The sequence below is a fragment of the Pelodiscus sinensis genome, chromosome 12 (assembly GCF_049634645.1).
Source record: "Pelodiscus sinensis isolate JC-2024 chromosome 12, ASM4963464v1, whole genome shotgun sequence".
In the NCBI taxonomy this organism is placed as follows: Eukaryota; Metazoa; Chordata; order Testudines; family Trionychidae; genus Pelodiscus; species Pelodiscus sinensis.
Genome location: NC_134722.1, coordinates 11,482,497 through 11,494,967, shown reverse-complemented (window position 1 = coordinate 11,494,967; position 12,471 = coordinate 11,482,497). Strand labels below are relative to the sequence as shown.

The 12,471-nt window shown below is 45.0% G+C and overlaps 2 protein-coding genes across 4 annotated transcripts in view; one reads left to right on the top strand and one right to left on the bottom strand.

Moving 5' to 3' along the window:
* Positions 1–1,793: 1,793 nt before the first annotated feature.
* The window catches only part of LOC102457958 (polycystin-1-like protein 2), an 80,973-nt gene continuing 70,295 nt past the window's right edge, over positions 1,794–12,471 (bottom strand). The window contains exons 40-43 of the mRNA XM_075940717.1: positions 11,974–12,184; positions 9,696–9,797; positions 6,131–6,262; positions 1,794–2,177 (exon numbers count right to left, since the gene is read on the bottom strand). Of these exons, the coding sequence (XP_075796832.1) occupies positions 2,052–2,177; positions 6,131–6,262; positions 9,696–9,797; positions 11,974–12,184 (571 nt within the window). The 3' untranslated portion in view covers positions 1,794–2,051. The remainder of the gene's footprint in view (positions 2,178–6,130; positions 6,263–9,695; positions 9,798–11,973; positions 12,185–12,471) is intronic.
* Positions 4,848–12,471, top strand: part of BCO1 (beta-carotene oxygenase 1) — a 146,549-nt gene continuing 138,925 nt past the window's right edge. For 2 of the 3 annotated variants that reach the window (XM_075940006.1, XM_075940004.1), the window contains exon 1: positions 4,864–5,202. The gene's annotated coding sequence lies outside the window, so the exon portion shown is untranslated. Of the gene's footprint in view, positions 5,203–12,471 lie in introns of all 3 variants that reach the window. The other variant, XM_075940005.1, reaches the window with a different exon arrangement.

Sequence of the window (12,471 nt, the reverse complement as noted above, 5' to 3'; positions counted from 1 at the left end):
TGGTGAGAGGAGGTGTAGTGTGTAAGGGGCTGTGGTGAGGGGGGAGGATGTAGGAGACTGGTGAGGGGGTGTAGTGTGTAGGGGGCTGTGGTGAGGGGGGAGGATGTAAGAGACTGGTGAGGGGGTGTAGTGTGTAGGGGGCTGTGGTGAGAGAGGGTGAGGGGTGTTGGGGGCTGTGGTGAGAGGAGGTGTAGTGTGTAAGGGGCTGTGGTGAGAGGGGGGAGGGATGTAGGGGGCTGTGGTGAGAGAGGGGGTGTGGTGAGTAGGGGGCTGTGGTGAGAGGGGGTGTAGTGAGTAGGGGGTGTGGTGAGTAGGGGGCTGTGGTGAGAGAGGGGGGAGGGTGTAGGAGACTGGTGAGAGGGGGTGTAGGGGGCTGTAGTATGGGAGAGGAAGTGGGTGCATGGGCCCACGAGAAAAGGACAGAACTGGGGACTGGATGTGGGAGTGAGGATAGTGGGGGGCTGTGCTCACGAAAGCTCATGATACCATCTACATGTTTTGTTAGTCTATAAAGTGCTACCAGACCATTTGTTGTTTTTTTCTGTAACAGACTAACTCGGCTACCCCCTGAAGCTTCTGAACATGCAAGGCACTAATTCACGAAGCACAGGTGATGTAAATCAAGGGCTTCTCTACATTTAAAATGCTGTAGCTACTGTGTTGTAGTGCTACCTATGTTAGCTGGAGGGACTCTCCAGTTGGCATATTAGATAATCCACCTGTCTGAGAAGCAGTAGGTGGTAGGTCCATGATGATGAAAGATTTCTCACTTAGACCTAGTGCTGTCTACAGCAGGAATTAGGCTGGTTTAACTACTCTTCAGGAGGTGGCCTTTCTGCCTCTCTCTGCATCTGACCTGAGGGGTGTGGTTAACTCTAGCAATTATTGCATGCTATTCCTTACTTATACATTTGCAGGCTCTGATATTACTTATTATTCATAACATATAAGGAAGAATTATTTCTCTGCTGGATACAATAGGAATTATTAAACCTTGTTTGAAAAGAACTGAAAAGTGTTTGATTGTGTAATCCTTCCTGGGACATTGTCAGTGGAGTTACAGTGAACCTCAGGAATTCAGTGACTCAGTCTGAAGCTATTGTCCACAAGTTATAAGGCTATTAAGTCTGATGATCCTTAAGTACCTCACTTCCCAAGGAAAACCAAGGTTTATGTTTAAAAGACTCAGAGGGGTAGCTGTGTTAGTCTGAATGGTCCTGTAGCCAGGAGCAGCCCGAGGCCGGCTGCGGAAGGTGCGATCTGCGCCCCCACGTGCATGGCTGTCAATGGCTGTGATGTAATCATGGGGCGCCTGAGGCCACAGCGCCCTAGGCAACTGCCTAGTTTGCTTAGGTCCACGGGCCGCCCCTGCCTGTAGCACCTTAGAGACTAACAAAAATATCAATAGTATCGTCAGCTTCATGGGCACAGCCCACTTCTTCAGATCTATGTTATATGCAGTGTTGTGGGAGCTCCCTTGGTCCCAGGATATTTAAGAGACAAGGTAGTAAGTATTAGACCAATAGATACTAATCCAAAATGATCTTACAGTACCTCACCCATCTTGTCTCTAGAGATCTCTGTTGGTCCCCAAGCTGTAATGACTCCAGGGAATGGGATTTTAGTACTTCCCTGCATGCTCTGTTGTGATGATATTGCCAGTGTTGAATATGTAAAGAGTTGCCAAATTTTAAAAAAATATTCCTTCTAAGACATTTAAATCACATTCTGGAGAAGTGGGACACTATTTCTTGGTTTTCTGATCAAAAAATTTAGACAAACTGCAGGGAACATGTAGCATTTATTAAATACATGACAGTAAATGTACAGAAAGAATAAGACAATATACATAATTGGACACATTATTCTAGATTTATTTATTATTTTACAGGTAATATCCCATATCATACAACACAAGATTTAATTATTAAATATATTCCTGTTTACACTTTACACATAGCAGCCACAATATCTACGTCTAGCCACAGCAGCTGTAGTTTAAAATGGATAGCAGGCAAGACTTTACAGAAAGCAATTGGTCATTATGGTTGTCAAGTAGTAGCTGCTACTTTCAGTTGTTCTTCATTGGTTGGCTTCTCTTCCTTTTTGCATTTAATCCCAAGGAAACTGAAAATTTTCATCAGCATGAGATCAACAATCTCTTCCTCTTCTGAAGCCTAAAAAAATGACAAAAACAGCTTCATGTTGCTATAGTTGTTCATGGATTGTTAGTTTAAACATATGGTATGAAGTCCTGATTCTATTGATGTAAATGGCAAACTACCATTGACTTCAAGTGCACCAAGATTACACAGAGAAAATCTAAATCGAACAGAAATCAATTCAGGTGGATGATGCAGAATTTCACCACTACTGAAAAAAATTCAGTTTGTGGCAACATTGCTGAGTGAAATTCTGGTTCCACACTTGTCCATGGGAGTTTTGCCACGGACTTCAGTAGAGTCAGGAATTTATCAGCTAATTTACACCCGATGGTTCCCCAGATATATGCTTATAACTCTAGTGAAGTGAGAAGAAGTTGCATATGTGCATCTAGCGCTTACATGAACAATCTGTTTTGTTTGTCTTTCCCTTGGTTTTATATACAACAGATTCATCAATGTCTTCACGTATAGCAGAGATTTCCAGCACACAGCCCATGGGCCATTTACAGTCCAAGCAGTTCTATAATTTGACCTGAGCATCCTTGCGCACCTTGGGCGGGGTGTGTCCATATTTCTCCCCAAGCCCTGCCCCATCCTGTTGCCCCCTCCCCTAAGCAACGTGGACCAGGGAATTATAGGGCTTGGTGGAGGGTGGCAACAGGGGTTGCCCTCCTCTTTCACACTCAACATGTCAGTGGGAGCCCAAGTGGCCTCGCAGCCTGCTCTGCCCCACTACACTGCCCTCCCAGCCTGCTGCACTCCACTTCTCCAAGGCAGCGGGAAGCAGTGCCCTAAGGGCTGGGGCTCTCTACTTCCCCATGCAATTAAGAAGCAGAGCATTGCCAGCTGGGAAAGGGAAGTGGAGCAGGCTGCTGGGCGGCTCTTGAACCTGCTGCCACAGTGAGCGTGTGAGGGGTAACCTCTTTTGCTGCCCTGTGCCAGGCCCCATAATCCCCCGGGTCTCTCCCATCCATAGGATGGTTGAGGCGGCTGCCGCTGGGCCCCCTAAAGCATGGGGCCTGGGGTGGCTACTGTGATTTGTCCTATGGCCAAGATAGCTTTGCTGACCCCTGCTGCTGGCCCCAGCTTTCCCAGGGCCCCACAGGCTAACCTGAGTACGGGGAGGGGGGGGGAATCATTCCATCCATATGATAATTGGTGTGGATGCCATGGGGCTCCCCAAAATGTGGGGCCTGAGGCAGCCATCCCAAACCATGCCATGGACAGGATGGCTCTGCACACATCTCCCTTGGGCCACAAGGACATGCTGGCAGTGGCGGGGAGCTAGCACCTGGAAGTCGCTTGAGCCCTGCTGTGCTGCTGGTGGTTACAGTGGGGGCCCTCCAGAGATGGCCTTACTATGAGGCGAACTGAGGCGGCCACCTCAGGTGCCAGACTGTGGGGCGGCGCCACTAAGACCCAGAGTGTAGAAAATTGTGTCTGCTGCTGGTGCATATGTATTCTTTCTGCTCTAGATGCACAGAGATGGTGGAGTGCTGTGCTGGAGGAAGGAGGGCACAAGAGACATAACAGGAAGGCAGGAAGGAGAAAAGGGGTCATGGGGACCTCATTTGAGCTCCCCGCCTCAGGTGCCAAAGTGTTGTGGGCTGGCCCTAGGGCCCGTGGGGCATTTTAAATCACCTGTGGGTTGTAGTGGAGGAGCATATGGGCCAGCAGGTGGGGCTAGGAGATGCACAAGGGAGGGGGCATGCATGGAGACCCGTGCTTCCCCGAGCAACTGCCAGAGGCGGTGCCCACTGGCCCACTCAGAGGACTTGAGGACTGGCACTGGCCCTAAGGTAAATAGAGTTTGAGACCCCCAATGTACAGTATAAAAGAGGATTTCATATCACACACATATCAGTAGCTACAAATGAAGCTTTGCCATGGACTTCAGTAGAACTAGGATTTCAACCTAAATTTTATGCTAGATTTGAGGTAGGTACATAAAATAGAAATTATAGATAAAACTAAGATTAGTGAACAAAAAGTAGGTAGCTAGATGCTTGCCTGGCTTGTGTGCACAAGTTGTTTTGAGTGTACACATTTCTACTAACAAAGTTTAGGCTGGCTTAGAAAATCTGGTTCTGTTAATTGGAAAGAGCAGTGTAACTTTATAAAAGCTAAAATACAGGCAGTCCCCGGGTTACGTACAAGATAGGGACTGTAGGTTTGTTCTTAAGTTGAATTTGTATGTAAGTCGGAACTGGTACATATTGTAGGGGAAACTCTAGCCAAACATTTTTTTTAGTTTTGGATAGCATAGGGAAAGGTTAACTCCCCTCTAATGTTTGTTTTGCTGTCTGTTCCCCTGTTCAGAAGATTTCACATCTATTTCTGTCCCTGTGACAAACTCAGGACTAAAGGAGTAACTCATCAAATACCAAACAGCTCTGCACCATGCTTTGAGCTAATAGCTTTATTTCCACACACCACCCAGGGTTCTAGGAGGAGGGTCCTTTTTTTGCTAACACAATGAGGCCAGCACTTTGTTTGTTTTGGTGGAGTCTTTGTTTGCCCAGGGAGCCCAGCATGTATAGGGGGAGGAGGGGCGGAGAGGCTGCTTTTGTCTGCTGTTGGGCAGCCTGTTGCTCAGGGGAGGGGGCAGCCTGTTGCTGGCAGGGGGGGAGGGAGGAGGCGTGCAGGATGCGAGGCCACGGGGGGGGGGGGGGGGGCAGCGGGCGTGGGGAGGCACTTTTCCTCTGCCCGGCAGCTCTGCGGGATCCCTGTCCCTGTGGCCAGCTGCTGCAGGCAGAGGCCAGTTGGAGCCGGCCGAAGAGGAGGAGGAGGTGGATTCTAGGACCCAGGTGAGCGAGCCCCGGGGACGCTGCTGCGCTCCGGGAGCCCGGCATGTATAGAGGGGAGGAGGGGCAGAGAGGCTGCTTTTGTCTGTTCGGCAGCCTGTTGCTCAGGGGAGGGGGCAGCCTGTTGCTGGCAGGGGGGCAGCGGGCGTGGGGAGGCACTTTTCCTCTGCCCGGCAGCTCTGCGGGACCCCAGTCGGAGCCGGCCCGAGGAGGAGGAGGATCCTAGGACCCAGGTGAGCGAGCCCCGGGAATGCGGCTGCGCATGTGCGGGAGTTGCCTCACCCCGTTCGTATCTAGGGATCCGACGTAAGTCGGATCCACGTAAGTCGGGGACTGCCTGTATGTTTAATGGGAATAGACAGTGAGCTCTTAAAAGCACGGTATGTGTCCTCATCAATGTTTGTATGGGGGTCTAGGACAAAAGGACATCAGTTTAAGGCCTTTATGTGCTACTATAAATAATAAAGCAGTTTAGACTAGCAGGTTAGACCTGTCATTGACTGGGCAAAGTTATTTTGTGTAGATTACACTCATAGGAAAGTTCAAGAAATTAAATATATGTAATAGAATTTTTTATTAATGTGCTGGCAAAAGGGAGTAAAAGAACAGTTTTAAATTTGTAGGATTTCAACTTCAAGCATTATTCATTTTATTGAATAATTACCATACATAGTAAATTTGAATCAGAAACTCATAAAGCTTCCACAGCTAATTTGACTTATTGTGATTTGTAACAGTAATCATGTTCTTTGCACTAAAATGACAGTAGATTAGGTGACACGATTTTAATTTTGTTAGCAAATATTTATTAACTCTAATCCCAATGAAAAACAAAAATAATTATTATATCGGTGTTTCTCAAAGTGGTTCATGGACCCACTCTGAGAAAGCTGCTACTGGACTGCTCCAGTTTGTTTACTTACCGGCTCTGTAGCCACACAGCCTCACAACTCCAATTAGCTGGGTTCACCATTTGAGAAACACTGATTTAAATCTTTCACCCAGCATATTCTGGTGTAAAAAGTAGTGCATTCTACTAATTTAAGTAGCAGGATTGTTTATGCATAATTTGGTATCTGTAGGTAATTGTGAAGTATGACTTTATTTTTCACAAACACATCCACAAACAAACTCTTCAAAATATGTAGTGGATGAACATACCTGATAATGTTTCTGTTCCTCACTGAAAGCAACCAGAATCACTGAAATGAACAGATTGAGTACCACAAATGTCATGAAAATGATACAGGATCCAATTAGGAAAGAGCCCAAAATTGGATTATAGTCCAAAACCTGGAGAATAAATAAATTAAAGCATTATGGTTTTTATTATAGCAGAAAAAGGTTAGAAGCTGGGACAACTTAACACCCTGAAGTGGGTACCCATGTTGTCAATAGAGTATACTAGATGTATCTTCTCTCTCCAAGAGTGATTTTCATGCAGTGGTGCAACTACACATCAGAGTTGATAGAACATGCTTTTCGTGTATGTATCATGGGTCATGCTTTCTTTTGTTTTTTAAATGTGTACATCTGAAATTAGTAATCATGCAGGTATGATCTTGGCAGACCTGTAAACTAAAGGCTTCTGCTTATTCATAGAACAAAACAGTACAGATAGTGCAAGCTTCACCATGCATTCCTGACAGTCTACCCATGCAGTGAAAGAACAGGTCAGTCTACATATGGATTCAGTCATTTGACCTTTTTTCTGTGGCAGCTAATTAGGGTGAATATGGACACATGTCAAATGGAGCCTGTACTGAGACCCACCACATTCATTTAATCTAACTAAAATATAGGAATCAGTTAGCAACAATTTTTTATACATGGCAACTTGGGTGGGATTTGAACATAGGACCAAAGAGGTAAAGCACCATCTTAGCTTGTTACTAATCTGCTGAACTATCTGATATCCTACTGGATCAGCTTTTCAAATAGTCCCCAAAAATGCACAAGAAAAGCATGAGCTTTTGTATGCACTATTATAAATTACTGTACCCACAAGTTTAGCTGGTTCATGAAATAAATTCTTTTGAAAATGTTCTCCCCTATATGAAATAGGCCTTTTTTTCTTTTAAGGGTGAGTGACATCTGCAAACATTCATTACTCAGAGTCATACTTACAATACTTCAATGAGATTTCTCAAAGTTGCAAATATAACACATGGTAGCAACTGTTTGTCGGCTTGGGCAAATATTTATTGATTGACAAATGTTTCATACAAGGACAGGATAGCATGCACAAGATAACTATGTCAAAGGTGAAGAGTCACAGAGATTAGCACCACGCAATTTTTAAAGCTATGTCTACAAAGTAACCTTCAGTACCAAAATAAGAGAAGCTCATGAATGATGAAAGGTGACAAAGAAGGACTAATTTAATTCCCCAAAAGAGTTGGCTAAAATAAGTTGTAACATGGAAGAAGCTTTTGTGGGAGGTCAGGGAGTCAAAAAATCTGTTAAAAATCCAGACATTACATTTGCAAACACAGTCCCCCTTGGAGAACAGAAGGTTCACATATACAGGTTGTTCTGTGTTTCAGGGGGTCCCCCCCCCCCCAGCAGACCAGGCTTTTGTTGCGGGACGCCTCGGTTAGAGCAGCTGGGGTGCTGCCGGGTTGGTCCTGTGGGAACCTATGGGGCAGTGCCCCAGCTGTTCTGTCCCAGGCTCCAGATTCAGCAGCTGTTGAAACTGATCAGGCTGATTCCAGGAAGCTGGGGGCAGAGCAACTCTGCCTCCGGCTTCCTGTAGTCAGCCTCTGGTCAGTTTCATGGGCAGCAGCTGAAACTGGAGCCAGTTCCAACTTACATACAAATTCAACTTAAGAACAAACCTATAGTCCCTATCTTGTACGTAACCTGGAGACTGCCTGTATCTTAGTGAAGGATTCAGGAGGATTTAAATGAAATGGAGAATAGGATCTGAAATTATATTGTATCCTAGTGTCTCTTTCTTGGCTTGATGAGAAAGTGCTCCCAGGTATAAACCAGGCAGTTGAGCTTTTAAAATCAGACTCATGTTTAACACTAATCAAAAGTCTCTCTTTTTGGTGGCTGAGAGCATTAAGCACGTCTTCCTTTATGGCATTGAATATTTAAAGTTTTATTAAAAACATAGTACAGGCAGTCCCCGAGTTACGCGGATCCGACTTATGTCGGATCCGCAGTTATGAACGGGGATTTTCTCGCCCCGGAGGACTGGAGCGGCGGGACGCCTGGTCCCGCCGCCCGCCTCCTCCGGGGCGAGAAAAGCTGCTCCCCGTCTCCCTGGTCTGCTGGGGGAGCTGGGGGAGCTGATCTGGAAGCGCCGTGGGTCCGGCCCGGGTCCTCCACGGCTTTGCTCAGCGTCTCCCTGGTCTGCTGGGGGGGGGACACAGCTAGTGCCCCCCCCCCCAGCAGACCAGGGAGACGTGGAGCAAAGCCCGGGGCCTGTGGTAGAGCAGGTGGGGCGCTGCCGGTTGGTCCCGCAGCACCGCTCCTTGGCGCTACTGGACCAACCCGGCAGCACCCCAGATGCTCTGCCCCAGGAGTCCTGATTCAGCCGCTGGTGATCAGTTTCAGCAGTGGCTCAATCAGGACGCCTGGGGCAGAGCAGCTGGGGTGCTGCTGGGTTGGTCCAGTAGCGCCGAGGAGCGGCCGCGCTACTGGACCAACCCAGCAGCACCCGAGCTGCTCTGCCCCAGGCGTCCCCAAGTCAGGTGCTGCTGAAACTGACCAGCGGCTGACTACAGGATGCCCGAGGCAGAGTTGCTCTGCCCCGGGCTTCCTGGAATCAACTGCTGATCAGTTTCAGCAGCAGCTGATTTGGGGACGCCTGGGGTTCTTAAGTTGAATCTGTATGTAAGTCGGAACTGGCGTCCAGATTCAGCCGCTGTTGAAACTGATCAGTTTCAGCAGTGGCTGAATCTGGATGCCAGTTCCGACTTACATACAGATTCAACTTAAGAACAAACCTTCAGTCCCTATCTTGTACGTAACCTGTACTGTAGTGTTATCTGTACTGTTCAGCTTTCAGTTCTGGAAGACAGAACTCAGATTGTCAGGAGTAACGTTCTTTCTTCTAGAAAGGGATTTCTTTCGCAATTCTTCTAGAAAGGGAAAACAGTGAAATGTAGCTATGCTGATTTCTCAAAATGGTTTTATAGTGCCCTACTGAGTTATCTGCTTTTTAGCAGTTGTGAATACATTTCAGAGCTGGCACCTTTTCTTTACAAATGAAATCATCTGATGTTTATAAGAAACCCCACTAATGGAGCTAATTTCCTGTGAAACTGCACCAGAAGACATCCAATTAGTCATTAAAAACTCTAAGTCCCACTCTTTTGACTCCACTAAGTCCCACTCTTTTGACTCCACTGTACTGCCGTCATTGAGTAATGGTGTATTCTTATTACAATTTCCTCATCCCTCCCCAGCTCTTCACTACAGTCTAGTTTTCTCCTCAGCAGTCTTGTAATCTCTGTGGGACAGGAATAAGTACGTATCACCACATCTTTTGGTGAAGGCAGAAATAATATTCGTGAGTGTCAGCTATAAAATTCTGATCTTGACTTTGTGGTTTGGGGTTTCATTTTATTTGCCTTCATATGAAAGTAACTTAGTTAGACTAATAGTTCCTGCTCCACCGAGCTATCTTTTTTGTGTGTGTACAAAAGATAGGTCATGGTCTTAAGTGCTATTACAATACAAATAATAAAAAGTCTTTAAAGGGTAGGTCTGGTACCTCCTCATAATTGAAGATTCCCAGCTGAAGACTGACCATGGTCTCTGCTGAATCAAAAAGTGTTTTGTAAGAGTGCAGCTTCCAGCCAAATATCAAGTTTGTCTGCAAAGGAAAGGAGGCAGATCTTGTGTCATAATCACAAGAATTTGTTATCCATTTAGTTAAAAACTTATATGTTCACAGAAAGTTGTCCTGATCTGACAAAGTTACACGGAGCTGGCAAGAAGTTAAAAGTTGTGAGTTACTTCTCCTTCATGATTAGGAGTCATGATACACATGCAGACTAATGGACCCATCAAACAAGTCATCTTACTCAGTTCCCAAGACTTTCACTACATCAAAAATAGGAGTGTTTGCAGGGAAGAGAATGAGGGAACAAGTGTTTGGGGTCGAATTCAGCGGCAAGGAACCAAGTGGTGGATGGCCAGAACCACAATAAAATATTTTACATTCATAGAGAACCTGATTTTTCAGCAATGCTGAGCACCTGTAGCTCCTCCTAGCTTCAAGTGGCTTTGTAGATGATTAGCACTTCTCAATATGAGCTCAGTGGTGCCTTTGTTCTGAAAAATCTAAAAAATATTCTACAAACTATACTCATGAATCATTTCACCTAACACTGATACACACATCTCTGGATTATTTAATACACAGCAATACTATAAAGCAGTATATCTCTCTAATTAATTTATTTGTTAATGAACTAAGATTGCCAATTCTTAAGGAGTAGGGACCGTGTCTTCCTTGGCACCCGTACACTACTAAGTGCATTTTGGATGTTGCTATAATATAAATACTGCCCCTTGTGCATGCGCCTTGTTGGGGCGGGGCAGCTTGTGTGTTCTTATGATCCCAGGAGCTATGCTAGTGGGAGCTTAGTGCTCCTGGTAGGTTCAACCAAGCCGGAAAGGTCAAGGGGAGAGGAGCCAGACTAAGCATGCACATTGGTCCTCCAGGATTGGGGGTTTGGCTCAGAGCTAATAACCCTGACCTAGAAAAAGCTTTTGTTATGGAAACAGCAACAAAGAATTCCTTCTCAACTGTGTATGACGACCTTCCAGTGTCACTTACAGTGACTTGTATGACTGCCAATGGTGAAAGCAGAAATGAACCTATTGACATGAAGATGGAAGTCCTGAGTGCCAAGATTAAGACAATATGGCACTGGACTGTTGAAGTAGAAATGAAGAACATGAATTACACTTGGGGCACTATTGAGAGGCTGGCCAGAGACAGACAGAAGTGGAGGATTTTTGTTGCTGCCCTATATGCCAGTGGGTGTGAAAGATGATGATAATATAAATAAAACACAATGTAAGGGGAGATGCAAATAGTTGTTTTGGTTGCAAAAGATGTACTTATTTTACAACAGCAACAACACCCAACCTACACTGAGCCCTACTGTGCTGAGTGTTCACACACTTAGCAAAAGGGAGTCTCAATTTAAATTTATAATGTAAGTAGACAAGAAAGAGAAACTGGACCTGTTATCTCCATTCTACAGATGAGAAACTGAGGCACATACTGACTTGGCCAAGGTCACACAGAATGTTTGTGGGAGAGCTGGGAATTGAATGCTGGTCTGAGTCCCAGTTTGCTGCTTTGATCTGGATTCATTGCTATTTTGCTGAAGTTCTAATTACTACCTAATCTTTTCAGTGACAGATTGAATATATCTATTCTATATCCACCTGCTCTTTACATGGTAATGTAAATATAGTGTTTCAAATAAAACAATAAATATACATAAATAGTTGCAATGCAGTGATTCATTAACCTGATTGAATAAAGTAGTGTGCTTACACAGTAATGAACTTTATTCCTGCATAACCAGCAATGGCCAGAAACCCCCGCAAAAATTTCCCTGTGTTTATTTTACATTTTCTAGACCATAGCATATCTGATGCTGTCAGTCAATCACTCTCCCCTTTTGGGTTTTCCTGTAAGACCTTTACCCACAAAATCTATTTCTGCACTTTGCTCTTTGGCATGTATAGGCCATGCACGGAAATCTGTATTTTGTATCATCTTGCTTCTTTATTGACTTCATTTCAGTTTGCAAAAGGCAAACAAGTAGATATTTTAACTTGTCGCTCACATATGATGGAAAATGGATCCTCCAACAGCATACTGCAGCTATCAAACTCCTTACCCAAGATCTAGGCGGACAACTTTATTTCATTTTACATTTCAGAGGCACAGAGTTTTTACTATTCAGAAATTGTTCATTTCTCTGCAACTAGAAAATTGCAAACAAGAGAACCACAAAGATACTCACAGCAATGGAATAGGCAAGGAACATGATTAAAATAACAGTGATGAATCCAGAGATATCACCCCAGGCTCTTCTCAAGGTAGAGGTGATCATGTTTAGCTTAGGGTTGAGCCTCAGGAGATGCCACAATTTCACCGTAGAGAGAAGCACTAGGAAAGCAAGTAGATAACCAAGAGCTGCATCTGCTGTTGCTGTTTCATTGAAACTTACACACCTATGAGAAATGATTAATAAACAATGATGAAAAACTTTCAGAACATTTATGTGAATTGTGATTAATGAGCAGGCTGGTAGCATTGGTCAGTCATGGCTTGTCATCACTGCAAAGTTAATTCAGGTTGTCTCCTCTTTCATGCACAATGATCCTTTACATCTGAGTTAGCTGGCCCATTTATGGTGTAGGCAAAAAGCCCAAGTTTTTATAATAGCCAGGCCAAGTTCTTACTCAGAAAATCCCACAATGATAGGCAGGCACCTAATGCAAATGCTTCAAGTTTACTG